The following is a 23,488-nucleotide window of genomic DNA, read 5'->3' as shown; positions in this document are numbered from 1 at the left end:
TGTAAAAGTCTTTAGTAAGTTGCCAGGGGGGAGACATCAGGCAGGAAATTGAAAATGCTCAGATATTGAAAACCAAAGCCACTCTTTTTTTAATTCATACGAGTTTTTGAACACAGGGATATAAATTCTAGTTAGGACTAATGTTCATATAAACAGATTCTTAACTCTTTTGGCTTGTATACAGCTGACAGTGTTTTCTGAACAGTAAACAGCAGCTGAATAGTGTAAGAGGAAGAGCAGTGGCTTTTAATGTTTTTAAAATACTCTAAAAATAATACAGATTATTATCAATGTGAATAGATTAGCACATTTCATAACTGATTGTTATTACACTTTACAGAAGTAGCCCTATGACTGTTAATGTGTAGCTTGAATCATCCCATCCCTCAAGGCTCTCCTTCAAGATTTATGAAATACAATGAATAAATTCTTTTTACTGACTTACAGTAATATAGCATTAACTTTAATTTGTCAGCATCTGTCCAATCAACTGATATGATTTCTAAGTGATGATGTGCAAAATAGCTTCTCTGCTAATATTCAGTTGTCCTTTAACTTTCTCATAATATTAAAAAATGATTCTTTGAATTATAAATGAAAATTTGCAGCTCATGCCTCATACCTACTTAGAGCCCATTCTTCAAATAATATATGCAATTTTTACAAGCATACTCATTGCTGAGTCAGGCTTACCGAGAGACGGTCCTTGGCATGGATATAACGGAAACGCTGCACATAGTAGAAGACCAGCCATGCCAGTGAGATGATCATCAGTACCACAAATGAGATGGACACGAACAGCACCGAAGTCCTGCAGAAACACCAGCAACATGGTCACTAAACTGGCCTGGCTTTACAAATGTCAACTGCAAATTTATTTCACAAGTAGTCATAGCATTGCTAGCCTGCAAGTAATTTATAATTACTGCATTCTTAATTTGGACTATGTTTGTGACAAAATAAAAGGATGCTTGTTGGTAATCAAACAAATAAACTTTTATTTTTGACAGACACAAATCTTACACACTATGATGGTGACAATAATAATAATAATAATAATAATAATAATAATAATAAAGATACCAACTAACGAATGGCCGGGTACATATAGATTGACGAGATTTTGTAGAATACTTAACTGTAGTTCACAATTTAAGGTGTATACACTATGCTTAAGAACAGCAACTAAACATATAACACACAGGCAGAACCCACACTGAGAAAGTGAAAACATAACACTTGAGGATGAACCAGGCTGTGGATCTGAGACCTTCCACTACAATGAGATGACTGAGCACCAGATGAGTCAGAAGTCCATGTGCTAAAACTGTCCAGCACTAGTGATTCTGGTATTATGACTGTGTATTATAATTACTGGACTGTTCTCAAAAAATCCCTGTAGTGGACGACTTGTAGAACTTTAATTTTCAACAATTCTCCTGCAGCTGATGTGTAGTGGTTTAAGTTTTCTTTTATGTTTAATAGGCAACAATATATGTAAAGAGATGGGACTGTGAGAATTTTTAAGTCTCTAAAATAAGGTCTACATGAGGTCTTGTTGTCAGTGATTCCGTAAAAATGTCTAATTGCTTTCTTCTGCCAAGTGAAAATTTTTATGGCTCCTGGAGAGTTACCCCATAAAAGAATGCCATATTGTAGATGACAATGAAAGAAGGCATAGTATGACTGAAGCAATAAATCTTGTGTAACACATGTGTGTAGTTTGGCTAGTAGGTAGATAACTTGTGATAGCTTTCGACATACATAATCTGTATGTGTGTCCCAAGTTAATTTTGAGTCAATTTGTATTTCTAGTAGTTTAACAGATGATAACTCCATGTTACTGTTTGATAAACTGAAGATTATCTTGACAGTCTTTTCATGGTTCATAGATAAGTCATTAGCTTTAAACCAGATATTAGATATTTTGAGACACTCTTCACTTTCCTCCTGCAATATGTTTATATACTTTCCAGAATTAGCTAATGTTGTGTCATCAGCATAGAGGATAGATTTACAGGGTAAGTTATTCGGAAAGTCATTTACAAACAATATAAACAATAGAGGGCCAAGCACAGAGCCCTGAGGAGGAAGGTAGGAGGCGAGGTACTGGCAGAAGTACAGCTGTGGGGGCGGGGCGTGAGTCGTGCTTAGGTAGCTCAGTTGGTAGAGCACTTGCCCGCGAAAGGCAAAGGTCCCGAGTTCGAGTCACGGTCTGGCACACAGTTTTAATCTGCCAGGAAGTTTCAAGTTCATAGCGTTTTTGATTTGTATGTTGGTATTCCGGTAGCTATGAGATTATTTATCGATTATTATTTCTCATTTGTAGTTCACTGTTGCTATTTGAATTTATATTCTGTCATGTGAATATGGTGAGTGGAGCTGTGGACGCCAGAAAATTTAGTGCCAAGTGGAAAAATAGGAATATTTCCGACATATTGAGTTCAATGGATGGGGGTGACAGCAGCAGAAGCAGCCACAAACGTTCGTGCCGTGTATGGGAATGATTCCATTGAACAGAACATGGTATGAAAATGGTTTCCCGTTTTAAGGAGGATGGTTTTGACATTAATGATGATGATGATGATGATGATGATGATGATGATGATGTTTAGTTTGTGGGGCGCTCAACTGCGCGGTCACCAGCGGACATTAATAACCCTCGATGTTCAGAAAGACCTTCGGGGTTTGAAGAAGTTCGTTTAAACGCGTTAATCCAAAATGATCCACGTCATTATACTCGAGAAATGGCAAATGTGATGAATTGTGATCATTCCACGATCGCGCGACATTTGCATGCTATGGGGAAGGTTCAAAAGACGGGTGTATGGGTACTGCATGTTCTACGCCAAAACCATAAAAATCAACAAGTAACCGTATGTGCACCTCTGCTTGCTCGTCATCAATTGGCTCGTAAACAATACCGACAATTCCCACCTCGCATCATTATTGTTGACGAGAAACCGTGTCTTTATGCCGACACAAGGAAAAGAAAGGAATTGTTGAACCCGAATAAAGTAGCACCTCCCCGTACAAAGACTTGCTCGCATTCACTAAAGATAATGTTGTGGATCTGATGGAACACAGACGGCGTGAGTACACGAGCTGCTTCGTCGAGGTGTAACCACCACTGCTGTCGTTTATTGTCAACAACAGATTTTTTGCATACGCAGTCCGAGAACAATGACCAGGGAGACTCCGTTAAGTAATGCCACTCCACAATAACGCCCGCCCGCATTCTGCTAGACTGACAAAAACACTACACAAGAGTCGGGTTGGGAAGTCATTCCGTACCTTTTATTCACCTGACCTTGCACCGTCAGATTATTACCTTTTCCGCTCTCTATCGAACCATCTTCAAGTAACTCCCTCTCCGAATGAAAACGCTCTCCGAACCTGGCTCGACGAGCATTTCGTCTCAAAACCACGTGATTTCTGCAGTCGCGGAATGTAACAGCACCCCGAGCGTTGACAGACTGTTGTAAAAAATGACTGAAGACTCTAGCATGTGTATCTGTTGTGTTTACTGAACTCGTGAAAAAGCGCTACGAACTTGTACACTAACCTCCTAACACCTGGTAGATTCGCAACACTCGATGCATTCGCTTGGCAGGCGGTTCACCCTTTCGCAGGTGACACAAGGGGAAGTTGTGCAGGTTGGGGACGGGCAGCAGCAACACACACGCTCCTGTCGCTGCACGGAGCTCTGCTCGCTGGCCTTTGGGGCTTCCTGAAAGGTCAGCGGGCGAGCTAGTTCTCGGTCAGCAGCGCTCGCGTCTATATAGAACCCGTAACGTTCCGAACCCAGCTCCAGCACCGGCGACAACAGGCTGTAGTGCGCAGGTGTTCAGTTCTATACTTTTTCGACGAGAATTGCATGTCTGTGAAACGAGACACCTGCATCTAGGTCTATATTCCGCGAAGTGCATGGCAGAGGATACGTCCCACTGCAGCGGTGATGGCTTTTTCCCTTGCCGGTCAGGTATGGAGTGCGGGAAAAACGATTGTTCGAATACCTCTGTGCATGCTGTAATGAATCTAATATTCCAGAATGAGATTTTCACTCTGCAGCGGAGTGTGCGCTGATATGAAACTTCCTGGCAGATTAAAACTGTGTGCCGGACCGAGACTCGAACTCGGGACCTATGCCTTTCGCGGGCAAGTGTTCTACCAGCTGAGCTACCCAAGCACAACTCACGCCCCGTCCCGATTTCGAGTCTCGGTCCGGCACACAGTTTTAATCTGCCAGGACGTTTCGAATCTAATATTATTCTCACGATCTCTATGGGAGCGATATGTGTGTGTGTGTGTGTGGGGGGGGGGGGGGGATTGTAGTATAACTCTTGTGTCATATTTTAGAGCCGGTTCTTGAAATGTTGTTAGCAGACATTCTCAGTACAGTTTCCGTATAGCTTCAATAGTCTGCCGGTTCAGTTCCCTCAACATCTCAGTAACACTGTCCCAAATCTATAATCACCCGTCCTGCCCTTTTCTGTATACACGTTCAATATCCCCTGCCAGTCCTACTTCGTGCGGGTCAAAATGGCTCTGAGCACTATGGGACTTAACATCTGAGGTCATCAGTCCCCTAGAACTCAGAACTACTTAAACCTAACTAACCTAAGGACATCATACACATCCATGCCCGAGGCAGGATTCGAACCTGCGACCGTAGTGGTCGCGCGGTTCCAGACTGAAGCGCCTAGAACCGTTCGCCCACAGGCGGCCGGCTCTCCGTGTATTCTGGTTTTAATAACATCGGCGGACGCAGCCCGCCGAAGCGGCCAAGAAATATGCTACAAGTACACGGGACCTCCTAAGCAGTCGTTAGTCATGGACGTGACACAGTGACATAATTGGTGCTCGAAATAAGGGCAAAAGAGAGGCCCGCATCAGTATTCCATTATCTATATTCGTAAACGACAAAACTATCATCCGATTCAGAGTGCAGGTTGCCAATCTAATGGCTTCCAGAATCAACAAAAAATAAATTTCATTGTTTAATATATTTAAGAATTTAAAAAGTTGCCTAATTAATTCGTGAAGAGGTATAATCTGTTACACGTTTAACACAATATGTCAATCATAATAGTTAGAATTTGAGGCAGCACAACTCTCGGCGCGCACACTACGGACACTGTATTCATCCACTATTTGAGAAAGGGCGCACTTAGTGACTTCCAGCGAACATTGCAGTTAATCTCAAACCTTTTTGTAACTTTTTATCGCCGACACCCATCACATAATACTAAAGGAAAAATGTTTATCGCCTACTAGATTTTCACTGTTCATGCAGTAAAACTTCAGCCTAAGACATCACGTTTTAATTTATTACTTCTTTATGGCTAACTCTACTCATTTCATGGTTTGCAGACATTGTAAGTTATACTACTGAATGTTTTGCGTCTTTAGTCATAAAGGTTTTATATACTTAACATCAAATAGCAGGGCTACTTTTTTATCAACCTCTGATTGGTCGCGAAATGGAAATCTCAGTGAAAATCAACACTGTTTTATTTGCAACACTTAGTTACACATCCAGCTTCGTCTCCATGTAGTCGCCACTCTAACTTAGACATCTATCGTAGCGAGAATGCAGCCGCCTGTGCTTCCTAGCAATTCTACAGCTCTATATCTGTGCAAAGTACTGTCCTCGAAGGCAGGCGTTCATATGAGCGGACAGATGAAACTCAGGGTGAGATAATTCCGAGCTGTATGGTGGGCAATCAAACACTTGCCACCAAAAACACAGGAGCGTCGTCGTTGTTGCACCTGCTGCGTGCGGCAGAGCACTGCCGTGAAGAAGGAAATGTATGACAGTTCTGCTGGGTGGGCTGCATGAGATCAGGCGAAGCTGCTGAACACACACTTCACGGGAGACCCTGTTGCCTAGACGTATTTACGTCCACACGGCCGACTCGTATGGGTCCAACACACCTGATCAATATTCTAGGATGGGTCACACATATAGGAAATTTTTTTTTGATGGGCACTTTCCTAAGTCTCTTTTCGTGTCAAGTACGTTTTATCACATCATATCTATTTAACAATAGCCTTTAATATAAGATGCGATAATTCTCTTTTGTAGCGTGTAGTCGGTCGACAGAGTATAAGGGCGATGAAAGGGCGTTGCACGTCCGTTCACGCAATTACCATATTTCTTACACGTAAAACATAATTTGATCTATGCTGGTCGTTTGCACGGTGATGAAGTGACGTTGTTCGTTCGTATTTTTAGTAATACGATAAAAAATTAATCGTGATAATATTCTTCATTCAGTGGGCGTCACCAATAAGAAGTATATCTACATTAACTGATAAAAACACCTACTCGACCATCTGCGTACAGGTTAACCGAGATTATCGCATTATGCCATTTACAAAGTACAGTTTCGCTGTTTTATGTCCTATGTCATATTTCATTAATAACAATGGGAGCGTTATGCAGCATTCGTTGTGAAAGGACCGATATATTCTAATAGTCCTCCCCCCATGAACCATGGACCTTGCCGTTGGTGGGGAGGCTTGCGTGCCTCAGCGATACAGATGGCCGTACCGTAGGTGCAACCACAACGGAGGGGTATCTGTTGAGAGGCCAGACAAACGTGTGGTTCCTGAAGAGGGGCAGCAGCCTTTTCAGTAGTTGCAGGGGCAACAGTCTGGATGATTGACTGATCTGGCCTTGCAATATTAACCAAAACGGCCTTGCTGTGCTGGTACTGCGAACGGCTGAAAGCAAGGGGAAACTACAGCCGTAATTTTTCCCGAGGACATGCAGCTTTACTGTATGATTAAATGATGATGGCATCCTCTTGGGTAAAATATTCCGGAGGTAAAATAATCCCCCATTCGGATCTCCGGGCGGGGACTACTCAGGAGGATGTCGTTATCAGGAGAAAGAAAACTGGCGTTCTACGGATCGGAGCGTGGAATGTCAGATCCCTTAATCGGGCAGGTAGGTTAGAAAATTTAAAAAGGGAAATGGATAGGTTAAAGTTAGATATAGTGGGAATTAGTGAAGTTCGGTGGCAGGAGGAACAAGACTTCTGGTCAGGTGACTACAGGGTTATAAACACAAAATCAAATAGGGGTAATGCAGGAGTAGGTTTAATAATGAATAGGAAAATAGGAATGCGGGTAAGCTACTACAAACAGCATAGTGAACGCATTATTGTGGCCAAGATAGATACGAAGCCCACACCTACTACAGTAGTACAAGTTTATATGCCAACTAGCTCTGCAGATGATGAAGAAATTGAAGAAATGTACGATGAAATAAAAGAAATTATTCAGATAGTGAAGGGAGACGAAAATTTAATAGTAATGGGTGACTGGAATTCGAGTGTAGGAAAAGGGAGAGAAGGAAACATAGTAGGTGAATATGGATTGGGGCTAAGAAATGAAAGAGGAAGCCGCCTAGTAGAATTTTGCACGGAGCACAACTTAATCATAGCTAACACTTGGTTTAAGAATCATGAAAGAAGGTTGTATACGTGGAAGAACCCTGGAGATACTAAAAGGTATCAGATAGATTATATAATGGTAAGACAGAGATTTAGGAACCAGGTTTTAAGTTGTAAGACATTTCCAGGGGCAGATGTGGACTCTGACCACAATCTATTGGTTATGACCTGTAGATTAAAACTGAAGAAACTGCAAAAATGAGGGAAATTAAGGAGATGGGACCTGGATAAACTGAAAGAACCAGAGGTTGTACAGAGTTTCAGAGAGAGCATACGGGAACAATTGACAGGAATAGGGGAAAGAAGTACAGTAGAAGAAGAATGGGTAGCTCTGAGGGATGTAGTAGTGAAGGCAGCAGAGGATAAAGTAGGTACAAAGACGAGGGCTGCTAGAAATCCTTGGGTAACAGAAGAAATATTGAATTTAATTGATGAAAGGAGAAAATATAAAAATGCAGTAAATGAAGCAGGCAAAAAGGAATACAAACGTCTGAAAAATGAGATCGACAGGAAGTGCAAAATGGCTAAACAGGGATGGCTAGAGGACAAATGTAAGGATGTAGAAGCTTATCTCACTAGGGGTAAGATAGATACTGCCTACAGGAAAATTAAAGAGACCTTTGGAGAGAAGAGAACCACGTGTATGAATATCAAGAGCACAGATGGCAGCCCAGTTCTAAGCAAAGAAGGGAAGGCAGAAAGGTGGAAGGAGTATATAGAAGGTTTATACAAGGGCGATGTACTTGAGGACAATATTATGGAAATAGAAGAGGATGTAGATGAAGACAAAATGGGAGATACGATACTGCGTGAAGAGTTTGACAGAGCACTGAAAGACCTGAGTCGAAACAAGGCCCCCGGAGTAGACAACATTCCATTAGAACTACTGACGGCCTTGGGAGAGCCAGTCACGACAAAACTCTACCAGCTGGTGAGCAAGATGTATCAGACAGGCGAAATACCCTCAGACTTCAAGAAGAATATAATAATTCCAATCCCAAAGAAAGCAGGTGCTGACAGATGTGAAAATTACCGAACTATCAGTTTAATAAGCGACGGCTGCAAAATACTAACGCGAATTCTTTACAGACGAATGGAAAAACTGGTAGATGCAGACCTCGGGGAGGATCAGTTTGGATTCCGTCGAAATGTTGGAACACGTGAGGCAATACTGACCTTACGACTTATCTTAGAAGAAAGATTAAGAAAAGGCAAACCTACGTTTCTAGCATTTGTAGACTTAGAGAAAGCTTTTGACAATGTTGACTGGAATACTCTCTTTCAAATTCTAAAGGTGGCAGGGGTAAAATACAGGGAGCGAAAGGCTATTTATAATTTGTACAGAAACCAGATGGCAGTAATAAGAGTCGAGGGGCATGAAAGGGAAGCAGTGGTTGGGAAAGGAGTGAGACAGGGTTGTAGCCTCTCCCCGATGTTATTCAATCTGTATATTGAGCAAGCAGTAAAGGAAACAAAAGAAAAATTTGGAGTAGGTATTAAAATTCATGGAGACGAAGTAAAAACTTTGAGGTTCGCCGATGACATTGTAATTCTGTCAGAGACGGCAAAGTACTTGGAAGAGCAGTTGAACGGAATGGACAGTGACTTGAAAGGAGGATATAAGATGAACATCAACAAAAGCAAAACGAGGATAATGGAATGTAGTCCAATTAAATCGGGTGACGCTGAGGGAATTAGATTAGGAAATGAGACACTTAAAGTAGTAAAGGAGTTTTGCTATTTAGGAAGTAAAATAACTGATGATGGTCGAAGTAGAGAGGATATAAAATGTAGACTGGCAATGGCAAGGAAAGCGTTTCTGAAGAAGAGAAATTTGTTAACATCGAATATAGATTTGTGTATCAGGAAGTCGTTTCTGAAAGTATTTGTTTGGAGTGTAGCCATGTATGGAAGTGAAACATGGACGATAACTAGTTTGGACAAGAAGAGAATAGAAGCTTTCGAAATGTGGTGCTACAGAAGAATACTGAAGATAAGGTGGATAGATCACGTATCTAATGAGGAGGTATTGAATAGGATTGGGGAGAAGAGAAGTTTGTGGCACAACTTGACTAGAAGAAGGGATCGGTTGGTAGGACATGTTTTGAGGCATCAAGGGATCACAAATTTAGCATTGGAGGGCAGCGTGGAGGGTAAAAATCGTAGAGGGAGACCGAGAGATGAGTACACTAAGCAGATTCAGAAGGATGTAGGTTGCAGTAGGTACTGGGAGATGAAGCAGCTTGCGCAGGATAGAGTAGCATGGAGAGCTGCATCAAACCAGTCTCAGGACTGAAGACAACAACAACATTCTAATAGTGTTAAGTCGGGTAGTGTGTTCCAACTTATACGAATCCATGCATAGTTTGTTACATTTTAGTTATAACCTGATGCAGAGGCTTTACGTTTGAGATTCTCAATCATTCTGTAAGTTATTTGTTTTAAGATATAACTGCGTTGGTCTTTTATCTTTGGCAGCCATGGTCTCAGACATGCACAATGTTCCCCGCCACTTTGTTTTGCAGAGCGTTATATAGTCCTACTTAGTTTCAGGTGAGCCCACCGCACGGCGTCCATGAAGATGAGGCGCGCGCCAGAGCGTAAGTCAAGTCTTGGTGTTGACTTAGCACGTATGTGCCGCATTTTTAAAATGTAACTATGCCTATTCAGGCTGTTTTATTTCTAGACCATGCTCTCTTAGACAAATTATAGATTGAGGTATATCTTCTGAAGAAGGTTCAATTATTTGGGCTGAAACCTACATAAAGGTTGGTTTCATTACCGCAGTCGAGGCTGATAGTTTATTATATATCAGATAAAAATCCTACGAAAATGGAATGTGGAAAAAGAAGAAGTCAAAGCAAATCTGTTACGCTACAGAAGGGAAGTCACAGATACAATCAGGAAACGGTGATCACAGTTTTCTAGACACTTACACAGAATGAATAACAAAAGGTTCTCAAAGAAAATACAAAATTTAGCTTCATCTATAAAGAATAAATGCAACTGGCTAACTGAAATGCATGGAGATCTAAAGGAAACTGACATGCATGAAGAAGTCTCAAGTCTGCACAAAATACCGAGCCACAATTACCAATAATGAATATGCTGAGAAGCCAGTTCGACAAGCTACAGGATGCGCTAAAGAAGAAAAGAAGTAACAAAGTGAAAGGATGTAGAGATACTGGGAAGAAAAAAAACTGTGCTTAATTTCAAACACGATTCCTAGCTGGGCACAACGAAAACAAATGCACGCTGCCATTATTGTTGGTGCAGTTCTTCAGTATGGTCTCTTGACTTCCGGATCACGTACAAAACAGTGTCGGATACACGGTTCAGTGATGAACCATCATAACACGTCTGACCCTGCATTTCATGTAACAGGCTGTCGGTACATGTGGCAGAGAGCGGGAAGCGACAAAAGCTCAGACTTCTTGCGCCGCGCTTTTGGCAACACTGCGTCTGCGTTCAGCGAGCGCGAGGCTGCGACCGTAGACCGATGGCAGAGTCGTGCCTTTAACGCGAGACCAGCTTCCAGTCTCCGGAATCGTACTTTCACTCAGTAGCGGAGTGTCTGCTGTAAAAATAACTTCCCGGCTGATGAAAGCTGTGCAACAGGGCAGTATTCAAACCCGGTTCTTTGGGTACGCCAGTAACGCCTTAACAAGCCGCGCAATGAGACAGAATTCAAGGCTTCATTGAGTCAGTGACTTCGGGGCGTAGCTCACGGACAATTCAAGGACACAACAGATCTGTAACTTAAGTTGTACCACTAATCTACATTTGACTTTTTTTTTTACGAGGGGTGTTTGAAAAGTCCGTGCAAAAATAAAAACTACTTACGTGTTTGGGGTAAACTTTTTTTAAATTTTTCGACATAGTCTCCTTTTAGACTTATACACTTCGTCCAACGCTGTTCTAATTTGTTGATCCCTTCCGAATAATAGGAATTGTCCAAGTCTGCAAAATAGCTATTAGTTGCTGCAATCACCTCCTCATTTGAATAAAATCTTTGTCCCACCAGCCATTTCTTCAAATCGGGGAAGCCAGGTCTGGAGAATAGGGGGGGATGTGAAATGAGTTGGAATCCTATTTTCGTTAATTTTGTGACCACAACTGCTGAGGTGTGTGCTGGTGCATAGTTGCGATGGAAAAGGACTTTTTTGCAGTCCAATCGCTGGCAGTGTTCAAACAGTCCAATAACATTGAATAATATGCACCTATAATAGTGTTACCCTTTCCCAGATAATCAATGGGGATTATCCCTTGCGAATCCCAAAAGGCAGTCGCCATAACCTCTCTGGCCGAAGGAATGGTCTTCGCCTTTTATGATGCAGATTCTCCCTTGGTAAACCATTGTTTAGATTGTTGTTTGGTCTCAGGAGTATAGTAATGTATCCATGTTTCATCCACAGTGACAAAATGACGTTTAAAGTCCTGCGGATTCTTCCTGAACAGCTGCAAACCATCCTTGCAACACTTCACACAATTCCGTTTTTGGTCAAGTGTGAGCAATCGCGGAACCCGTCTTGCGGATAGCTTTTTCATGTCCAAATCTTTACGCAAAATATTATGTACCCGTTCATTCGAGATGCCCACAGCACTAGTAATCTCACACACCTTAACTCTTCGGTCATCTATCACCATATCATGGATTTTATCAATGATTTCTGCAGTTGTAACCTCCACAGTGCGACCAGAAAGTTCAGCATCACTTGTGCCCATATGACTACTCCGAAAATTTTGAAACCACTCATACACCGTTCTAACCGAAGGTGCAGAGTCACCGTAATGTTTATCAAGCTTCTCTTTAGTCTGCTGAGGCGTTTTTCCTTCCATAAAGTAATGTTTAATCACCACACGAAATTCTTTTTCGTCCATTTTTTTACAGTCACTCGACATCTTTGATTCACACGAATGCCAATCACAAATAAATAGACCAATATGGCTGAAACATGGTGTGCATTCTTTCCAAAGACGCTACTAACTACACATGACCTCGTTACGCGCCGGTAGTGCCATCTCTCGGACTTTGCACGGACTTTTCAAACGCCCATTGTATGTTCTAGGGATTTAACCTTTCGTCAAAGACACGTAATTAAGGCCGAAGCATTTAGAATGGATATACTGCTTGCTGAGAATTAATGGTGAAGGACTATAGTTTTGCGAAAACCACTCATCGTAGTATTTTCAACACCATTGTGTAAAATATAACTCTAGATTTTTACAGTGTCCGTCTATAAATACATTGGTAAGATGCTGCGAAAACGTTTTTGCTGTGAGCTGTTTATCCGAAACGAGGGATGTAATGGCTACATCATTTTCTCATTAGCTTGACTTCGGACCATTACACATTACGTAAAAAAGTATCGTTTGTCGAAACGCCGTAATTCTCTCCCACCGCGACGCATAATTCTGAAGTTTGACCCAGTGGTGCCTACAACTTCCTTCTGTAATGGTGCACCACCATGGCGCCCTGCCATATCACCCTGGTGCCTAGCGACGCTTCAAACAACAACATGCGAAAAAAGGCCACAGCTCAGAAGTCCATGCTGATGCAATCATCGCCTCCGAACTGTTTCTCTACCGTACGCAGTACACAATGGTGTTGAATCAGCTCACATCCTCTGGCATTTCGCATTTTATTACATCGCATTCTCAGTGCTTTCAGATCAGTCGTGCTTGAACTGTCAAACCCGATTACGCGCTGACTTAAGATAAGCGGACGGAAGCGCCCTCACCTCCCAGTTGTTACAATATTGTGGTCGACTACTGCAAGGCGGCGATACATAACTGTCACAACGCGACCAATTTGATCTTCAAGCCGTCGGCACACGGGCCGCGCTGTCGAACGTTAACGCTGAGCGTGCCAAGTTCAACGTGCTGCTGGAGGCTCAGGAACGATGCGACTTGTGCATACGGTACGTGGGCCCCAACGTGGCATACGCGATCGCAACACACTCCAGCGGCAGTTGAGGGATGTTTCTAGTTCATAAATCACACTGTTTACTCAACAGGTGCGTTTAAAATTCCCACGTTAGCGCCATTAAAACGCACATTTCCTCCATCGTCCACGAAAAGGAAAACACCACGTCCAATCAATAAGGACGCAGGCTTATAAAAGTGCAATTACAAATAGTGAGGTACAAATTTGGAATACTTCTCTGCAATAAGATATACATTGTTTCGTCATTCCTACATTTTAGTAAAACCCCAAGGTCAGTCTTACCTGATCACTGTTCCTACCCAGCAGCAGAATCTTTGCAACATGTGAATTACGAAGCGTAAAAGAAAAAGGAGCAAAATATCTTTATACAAGTAGCGCAAGCTGTCCAGTAGATCAAGTCAATTGAACAAAGTCACACCTCAAAAAAAAAAAAAAGGTCAACTGATATTTACATAACATCAAATATTATAGTATATACTTATATTAAACTAATAATAAAGCATCAGAACCTAATAAAAAGTGAATTTTAGGAAAAAAAATTTATAAGTGCGAAGACGCGAACCACCACCCCAACAAACAACACAATACAGATCACTGACGCTACGCGCTACACTGAACCAACGATACACCCTTTGTAGTTCATAATAGTGTACTAGCCCTTGCTGAAAACCTTAATCGTGGATATTTTACTAATTGCAACATAATTATAACAAATTGTACCAAGAACAATGCGTTTTGGGTGGATATTTAGTGTGTCGCTGCCTTTAAATAGCCTACTCTCATAATACGCAAGTTACAATTATTCTTTTGCCACGAATATGCTGTTTCTCATTATTGTATTGGAACGAATTACACAGTTAACAACGGGTTTTCCAGTGATTCTCAATTTGCTGGTGCTCATAAACGGCACTTGAAATGAGTGCCAATAAAGCGCCTCACAAGTCTGTACTGAAGGGAGACGGTGTGCATGTGACGTAGGTGGCGTTGTGCCATCTCATTGATCAACTCTCAGACGCACGTTCAGAATATCTGACATGCCAGATATTGCTTTGCACGTTCGGAAAGATTCCGGAACGTGCTATTCCACGCCATGACGTCAGGAACTCGGCACTCTCAACGCTCAACGTTCGGATGCACGGTCCGTGTGCCGACGGCTTTAGGCGCATTATGTACAGTAATACAAAATAACCAGCACCGCGATGCGTAATGACACATGAAATACACGAAAAAGTGATTGCCGAACCACTAACACGTACACTGTGGGAGCATGTGACGACGTGTGGGTATAGCTTCAAGGACGCAGTGGCACCAAAAATCAATTGATTCGGCGCTGTAACAGTGTCACGTTTTAATTGGAACGATTCCAAGAATGCGGAAGAACGCGTGCGGTTCGTCAGAGAAACCGGTTGCTCACCACTTTCCCAGGCCGCGCACGTGACGATACACGTGGGCGTTTGTGGCTATTTCCTGCACACGCGGCTCTGACGAGTCCACCGCGAAAGCTGCAGCGGGCGCCACAGACTGCAAGCGCATAACTTGATGGCCTTCTTGCTTGTAAATGTTTAAACGAAGCGCAACGAACCGGGCGAAAAGTTGCAGCTTATTGTAATAGCTTTCGAATACTGTCTGACCGTAGTAAATGAGGTATTCTGTGGTTGCACCATATCGACTAAGACGAATATTTGTCTCCTTTGTGTAAAAAGAACATGACCAAATTCCTTTCTCGGTCTAGCCCTGTACGATACGCTCCGCCTCTAGCGAACACATTGTCGACCATAAGCTGAACCTCAATCTTCCTATCTTTTACACCTACATACAGACTCCGAAACCTGACAATAAGGTACATGACGGAGGGTACCTTGTACCACTGCCCCCAAAAGCCAAAACGAACCTAAAAACGGAGCGAAGTAGCGCAGTTGTTAGCATACTGGACTCACATTCGGGAGGGCAACGGTTCAAACCCGTGTCCGGCCAAGAAGATTTACGGTTTCCGTGATTTCCCGAAATCGCCTAAGGCAAATGCTGGGGAGGTCTCTTCGTAAGGATCCGACCGCTTTCCTTCTCCATCCTTCCCTAATCCGAGCTTGTGGTTCAAGTGGCTCTGAGAACTATGGGACTGAATATCTGAGGTCATCAGTCCCCTAGACTTAGAACTACTTAAACCTAAAGACATCACACACATCCATGTCCGAGGCAGAATTCGAACCTGCGACCGTAGCAGCAGCACGGTTCGGGGCTCTAGCGCCTAGAACTGCTCGGCCACAACGGCCGGCCCGAGCTTCTGCTTCATCTCTAATGATCTCATTCTTGACGGGACGTTGAACACTAATCTCCTCCTCATCCTGTTCACGAAGGTAAGGCACTGATAACAAGTATGTTACCATAAGAAGTACTGGCTGTGTAGCAGAATGGACATTGATTGTTTGTTTATGTTCAAATGTGTGTGAAATCTTATGGGACTTAACTGCTAAGGTCATCAGTCCCTAAGCTTACACACTACTTAACCTAAATTATCCTAAGGACAAACACACACACACACACACACACACACACACACACACACCCATGCCCGAGGGAGGACTCGATCCTCCGCCGGGACCAGCCGCACAGTCCACGACTGCAGCGCCTGAGACCGCTCGGCTAATCTTTTTATACTAGTTGCGTTGTTCATTATGTTCTCCAGTCTTATTAACCTTCTATGCTTGTGGAAATTGTATTTAGATTCCAGATTGATAAATATGTGTTAGCTGTCAGCTGGGCAGTTTGAAGCGATAATCAATACTTCGTGGTGAAAAAAAAGAAAAGGAAAAAAAAGGAATTTACAGGACGATCACAGCGGACAGAGCTGTCCCTATTGTGGTGTATACACCTTTGATATCCATCTCAATCTTCATACATACTCCGTAAGCCAACATACGGTGCAGGGCGGAGGGTACCTTTTACCACTGCTAGTCATTCTCTTTCCTGTTCCACTCGCAAGTGGAGCAAGGTAAAAACGACTATCTATATCTCCACACGGCCACATTTCTCAAGTCTCGTTTTCGCGATACTTCCGCGGTGGCAGTAAGATCATTCTGTAGCCTGTCTCTAATGTCGGTTCTCTAAACTATTCAATAGCGTTTCACGAAGAGAAAATCACTTTTCCTCCGGGGGGTTCCCACTTCAAGGAGCATTTCCGTAATACCGCAGTATTAATCGAACCTACCAGCAGAAAATGTAGCAGCACGTCTGTGAATTCCTTCTGTGTTTCTTTAATCAGACCCTGTAGGCATCCCAAACATTCGGGCGGTACTCAAACACAGCTCGTACAAGTTTTTTGCACGCAATCGCCTTTTTAGATGAGATGCACCTTCCTCAATTTCTCCCAACAAACCGAAGTCGACTGTTCGCCTTCCCCGCAACCGACCTTACGTGCTCGTTCCATTTCATGTCGTTCTGCAGTGTTTTACCTAGATGGTTAATCGTTGTGACTCTTTCAAGCAGCACGCCACAAATATTGTATTCGAACAGTACAGTGTTGCTTCCCCTACTCATTTGGATTAACTTCACATTCTTGCCCATATAGAGAAAGCTACCATTCATTGCACCAAATAGGCATTCTTCCCAAGCCATAGTGTATCATCCTACCGTCACTCAAATAAGACACTTTCCCGTATACTGCAGTTCTCCCTATTCACGTCGGTGAAAGGAACCTATATTGTTGAAACCACATGGCATTTCGTATTCAAACCATGGAGTACTGTGAAAGCGGAGTGGGTTATTCGGCAAGCACCTCCTACTAACGTATCTATCAGGATTACACAAATAATCTGGATGTTGGAAATGTTTATCAAGAACTTGAACACTTACACCAAATTTCAAGTTTTTCGCAAACATTTCGAACCTTGACATTACTTGTGTGATCTGGATAGCTATGGTAGTACGAGGCATAAACAGAGCATCTCACTAGGCCTTCAAGTCTCTATTATCACTTGATGCTGACCAGACACAAGGACATCGTCCGATGCGCTAGCTTTCCTGACCTCGGAGCCCCCACTGTTCATTCACGTTGCTTCTCAATTGGCCTCATGAACATTAGTGTATCGCTTACCAATCGCTCCACCAAGGAAAATCCGTGGGGATCGAACCAGCGTCCACAACACATAGCAGTCGGGCATCCTGACTGTTCAAATATTATTTTTTTCCTGCATCCTCCTCTTCTCTCGCCACAATCAAATTCATCGGTGACAGCAAGTGGTTACACAGAATGCCTTCTCTAGATTTACAAAAATATTCTGGAAAACTAAAGTTCTTCCTTGAAGCAAACTTTATTGAAAACCCAAATTCTTCGTCGAAACTAAAACCTTCGTAGTAAAACAAAGTTCTTCTTGAAAACTAAACTCTTTTTCAGAAAAAATTTGTCTTGGACAACTAAAGTGTTTTTGGAAAACATAAATTTTCTTTTACGCTGGAAATGCTTTGTGAAATTAACCTATTTAAGATTATAGTCTTTTTACTATCTGAAATATTCTTTAAAGCTAAAATTCTCCCTGTAAAACAGAATCTTCTTGTATATGTGAAATAAAGTAAATCTTATTATTCTGTGGGGAATAACTACTGGGTAGCGTTTTCAAAATTTAACAAATCGAGGGAAATACCTGTACGTGCCCGGAAGAAAGTATAAACCGAAATTTTAGGATTCAAGGGAAAAAAGAGGAGGAGAAAGGGACCGAAAAAAGAGGAAAATACTAGGAAGGGAGGAGACAGATTAGGTGTTTATGTGTAGATATGATTAAACTGAGTTGTGGAGCTTGGAACTGGTGCCTTTGTAGTTCAATTGGTGCCAGTGTTATGTCGTAAGCCACCGAAGAGGTCACGGGGGTAAAAAAAGGGGGGAGGTGACAGTACGTCAGAAACTTGAAGCCGATATCACCCATCTTAACTATCCCAAAACATTAGATTCACCGCATTCATACACCATAGTTCACTGTGGTGACGCTTCCCTGTGATGTCACTTTGAGTGTGTCGTATTACTAGAGAAATCGTCTTCGTGACACTATGTTGTTCATGTAAGCTCTATAATTTTTAGTATTTAAAACAGTTATTGCGCATACATGACAGAAATAATGAACCAGAAGCACTCATAAACAGTAGTCTGCTAATGTTTTAAACCGCTAAAAATGGCGCCCACTCTGGCTTCAAGACAACATACAGCGTTAAGTCTGTAGTGCCACCTCCCTTTTTTTAACTGTTGTTTGAAGAATGTAAGCAATAAATGAAAAGTCCTTTAGCTATGCGTAGCTATTGTGGCAGGCCTACAGAAGAAGTTCAAATCTGGCAGTATGTGTGTGAAATCTTCTGGGGTTTAACTGCTAAAGTCATCAGTCCCTAAGCTTGCACATTACTTAACCTAAATTATCCTAAGGACGAACACACACACCCATGCCCGAGGGAGGACTCGAACCTCCGCCGGGACCAGCCGCACTGTCCATAACTGCAGCGCCTGAGCCCGCTCGGCTAATCCCGCGCGGCAAATCTGTCAGTAAAAGGTAGGACGTAGTGTTCTCATGAGCTGCAATCCTGGTGATGCAAGCTTGTCTTGTAAAATATACGACATACCGGCCTCTTCCCGACTAGTGCTGTAATAGCAACGACTAAATTTTATACTGTCTGTATTCGGTGTTGTCTAGAGATATATTCATTACAAAGTATTCGTCGCTCGCGGCTTTCGCTACTATTGCAAGTTGTTTCTAGTGGCAATGTAGAAAATTGTGGAAAATGTAGATGCGCCGATGGAAATGAACTATAATGGGTAGCTGGACGTTTCGTTAACTTTTTTTCCAGATTTTCAATGGACTCTTTTCTGACTGAATATGACTGTCGACATAATCACACTTTTTTTGCTTCCGTGGGATCTTCACTGAAAAAATCCACAATTTGTTTCTTTTCAGCTATACACAATGAGAACATGTACTAAATTACCTTTAAGGTGAAGTCATATGATGAATCAATTTACGAGTCAATGAGTCAATTTAAAATTAAGTATTTTTCACTCACCTCAGATCACAGTTTAATTTTATAATGGAACTCATCATTTTGTATGAAAGTAGGTAGGCGGAAGACAGTTCCTGCATTGTTTTCCGTTTCTCTGAGTCCGAATCGAGAAATACGAAAACTATCGTTTCGTCCAGAGTCGAACACAGAACTGCGTACGCGGAAGAAAAAAAAAATGCAAGTGACGTTTCACACAGTAACGAAACGGTAGTTCCAGCCTCTTGGAATGTTAGTATATTAACTGCTTAACAGCCACACCACGGAAGCGTACAACAGAAGGAATGTTGGCCAAAATACAAGAATGCGAGTAACAGGGTTTTGGAATACCACTATTGGCTCATTACGTCCTCTGTTTTGAGAGATCATCCGGAATTAACCCATTAAGGACAGAACAAATGTTTGTTGTTGTGACTAATATGTGTAGGAGAGAACGAAACCGGGAGGCCTAAGATGTAAGTCGGTACCGAAGTGTACTGCCGCAGGGGCTCACTGGTTTATATATAAATCTATTACCTGTACAAATGTAATCCTGAAATTTCATCACTCTACATTAATTATTGTTTGGTGTTGCGATTTTTTTAGCCGTTAGCGTCTTTGTCATTCTTTGTGACACGCGGTAGTAACTTATCGATCTGCTTGATCGCATAGTGTGTGCTACGTTAATGCAACTACCGCTCGCTTAGCTGAGTTCAGCATTCCAGAGCAATCGCTGCCCGCTGATGGTGGTTTCAGCAGTAGCGCTGCACACGAGGGATTACCGTGCAGGACTGGTGGCGGTGGAGTCAGTGCGTGTTAGATGGACAATGGAGTTCAGCCGATGTGCGTGCCGACATAGCTCCAACATACTTCCAAATTTGCTTTCGGGTGCAATTATTCAGGCCGTGTTCTATTCGGTTTAAGGTTTCAGTGTGAAACGATTACTGTCAAACGGTGGCATGCCGATTATTGTCAACACCGAGAGCATTTAAAAGTAGAACTTTTATCTATTCTGGATTTGGAACACTGCGACTGGCTTGTTAAAGGTTTCAGGATATCACTGCAACCAATCGCCGTTTTTTCCTCAATTTTCATTTATTCATGACCGGTTTCGAATCGCCTGGCGATTATCTTCAGATGATACAATTTAGTTTGGAGTATTGTGGGGCTTGTGCATCTGTGGCAAATATAGAGAGGAAAAAGTCAGCATTGTATGTGGGAAAAATATTAAGTTTGTAAGATTAATTTGATGGTATTATTCACTGTTTTTATTCTATTTGCAAGCACCGCTCTGGAAAACATAATGTATGCTTTCCAGTATCGTTAAATATCAAGTGAAACAGGCATTTTTCCACCGATGGCGACTCTCACATTTGTTTGGCATTCGTAATAAACTAAATAATATACATCCCAAAATACGGTTTACAGTTGAACACCAAACACAACAGGGAATTAATTTTCTTGACTTATACATGTCACACCACCACACAAAAATTCCACATTTACAGGAAAATCACCGAAATCGGCATAAACTAGCTTTATTTCAGATCAACACTCAACTGTGTAAAGAAAATTCATGCTGAACCTGCTGTAAAAGCCAAGGAACTAAACACTTTAAAAACAATAGCCCATAACAATGCTTATGATCCAACCATAGTTGACAAAATAGATGCAAAAATGAAAACCAAGCAAAAACTATCAACAAACCTTTCCTCAGCACCAGAAGAAACTAAATGTCTGTATGCCTTTCCTTGGTAATGTGTCATATCAACTTGCAAAACTATTCAAAATACACAAAGTTAAAATCAGTTTCCACGCAAACAACAAAATACAAAACAAAATAATTCACTACATTAAAATAACCAGCCCACTGTATCACAAATCAGGTAGATACAAATTAACTTGTAACAACTGCTCTTGCTACGACAAAGGACAGGCAGGAAGAAATTTTGAAATTCGATACAGAGAGCACACTGACGCACTCTGTTTAAATAAATCCACTTTTGCAGCCCATCTAGCCCAAAATACACTCCTGGAAATGGAAAAAAGAACACATTGACACCGGTGTGTCAGACCCAGCATACTTGCTCCGGACACTGCGAGAGGGCTGTACAAGCAATGATCACACGCACGGCACAGCGGACACACCAGGAACCGCGGTGTTGGCCGTCGAATGGCGCTAGCTGCGCAGCATTTGTGCACCGCCGTCAGTGTCAGCCAGTTTGCCGTGGCATACGGAGCTCCATCGCAGTCTTTAACACTGGTAGCATGCCGCGACAGCGTGGACGTGAACCGTTTGTGCAGTTGACGGACTATGAGCGAGGGCGTATAGTGGGCATGCGGGAGGCCTGGTGGACGTACCGCCGAATTGCTCAACACGTGGGGCGTGAGGTCTCCACAGTACATCGATGTTGTCGCCAGTGGTCGGCGGAAGGTGCACGTGCCCGTCGACCTGGGACCGGACCGCAGCGACGCACGGATGCACTCCAAGACCGTAGGATCCTACGCAGTGCCGTAGGGGACCGCACCGCCACTTCCCAGCAAATTAGGGACACTGTTGCTCCTGGGGTATCGGCGAGGACCATTCGCAACCGTCTCCATGAAGCTGGGCTACGGTCCCGCACACCGTTAGGCCGTCTTCCGCTCACGCCCCAACATCGTGCAGCCCACCTCCAGTGGTGTCGCGACAGGCGTGAATGGAGGGACGAATGGAGACGTGTCGTCTTCAGCGATGAGAGTCGCTTCTGCCTTGGTGCCAATGATGGTCGTATGCGTGTTTGGCGCCGTGCAGGTGAGCGCCACAATCAGGACTGCATACGACCGAGGCACACAGGGCCAACACCCGGCATCATGTTGTGGGGAGCGATCTCCTACACTGGCCGTACACCTCTGGTGATCGTCGAGGGGACACTGAATAGTGCACGGTACATCCAAACTGTCATCGAACCCATCGTTCTACCATTCCTAGACCGGCAAGGGAACTTGCTGTTCCAACAGGACAATGCACGTCCGCATGTATCCCGTGCCACCCAACGTGCTCTAAAAGGTGTAAGTCAACTACCCTGGCCAGCAAGATCTCCGGATCTATCCCCCATTGAGCATGTTTGGGACTGGATGAAGCGTCGTCTCACGCGGTCTGCACGTCCAGCAAGAACGCTGGTCCAACTGAGGCGCCAGGTGGAAATGGCATGGCAAGCCGTTCCACAGGACTGCATTCAGCATCTCTACGATCGTCTCCATGGGAGAATAGCAGCCTGCATTGCTGCGAAAGGTGGATATACACTGTACTAGTGCCGACATTGTGCATGCTCTGTTGCCTGTGTCTATGTGCCTGTGGTTCTGTCAGTGTGATGTATCTGACCCCAGGAATGTGTCAATAAAGTTTCCCCTTCCTGGGACAATGAATTCACGGTGTTCTTATTTCAATTTCCAGGAGTGTAGTATTCAATCACAAATATAAAAACCAACCTCCACATTCTACACATTGTAGACAAAGGAATAAAAATGGATCTCTTGGAACATAACAATAAAACACCCCATACCATCATAAATGAACAAATTGATTTAGCGAATAACCCATTCTTCCAAAATTTTACAGTGTCCTTAAATCTGAAAAACTAATAAATACTGTACTCATCCACTCCCATACCCATTCCCCACCTCACTCATACTACAACTAAACACCATCCTCTACACACACACACACACACAAAATCTCCCCCTCTCTCTCCCTTCCTTCCTTCGCCCCTCCCGTCTCTCCCTCCCTTCCTCTTCCCCTCCCCCCCTCGCCGCACCTCTCCGCCCGATATGCATACTATCCTCTTTGTGAGCAATGAGAAACATGCGAAACTAACTTCACTACCAGAAATATTGTCCTAAACACTTTGTTGTGGACGAAGAAAGTAATGTAATAAATATACAGGGTGATTTAAAAAGAATACCATAACTTTAAAAATGTGTATTTAATGAAAGAAACATAATATAACCTTCTGTTATACATCATTACAAAGAGTATTTAAAAAGGTTTTTTTCACTCAAAAACAAGTTCAGAGATGTTCAATATGGCCCC

The 23,488-nt window shown here is 42.9% G+C and overlaps 1 protein-coding gene across 2 annotated transcripts in view; it reads right to left on the bottom strand.

Moving 5' to 3' along the window:
- The window catches only part of LOC126282045 (protein goliath), a 601,667-nt gene that overhangs the window by 17,432 nt on the left and 560,747 nt on the right, over positions 1 to 23,488 (bottom strand). For both annotated transcript variants that reach the window (XM_049981464.1, XM_049981463.1), the window contains one exon: positions 694 to 811. In XM_049981464.1, the coding sequence (XP_049837421.1) occupies positions 694 to 811 (118 nt within the window). The remainder of the gene's footprint in view (positions 1 to 693; positions 812 to 23,488) is intronic.

The sequence above is a fragment of the Schistocerca gregaria genome, chromosome 7 (assembly GCF_023897955.1).
Source record: "Schistocerca gregaria isolate iqSchGreg1 chromosome 7, iqSchGreg1.2, whole genome shotgun sequence".
Lineage (NCBI taxonomy): Eukaryota > Metazoa > Arthropoda > Insecta > Orthoptera > Acrididae > Schistocerca > Schistocerca gregaria.
Note: the sequence above shows the minus strand (reverse complement) of the source record. Positions and strands in the feature narration are given on the sequence as shown.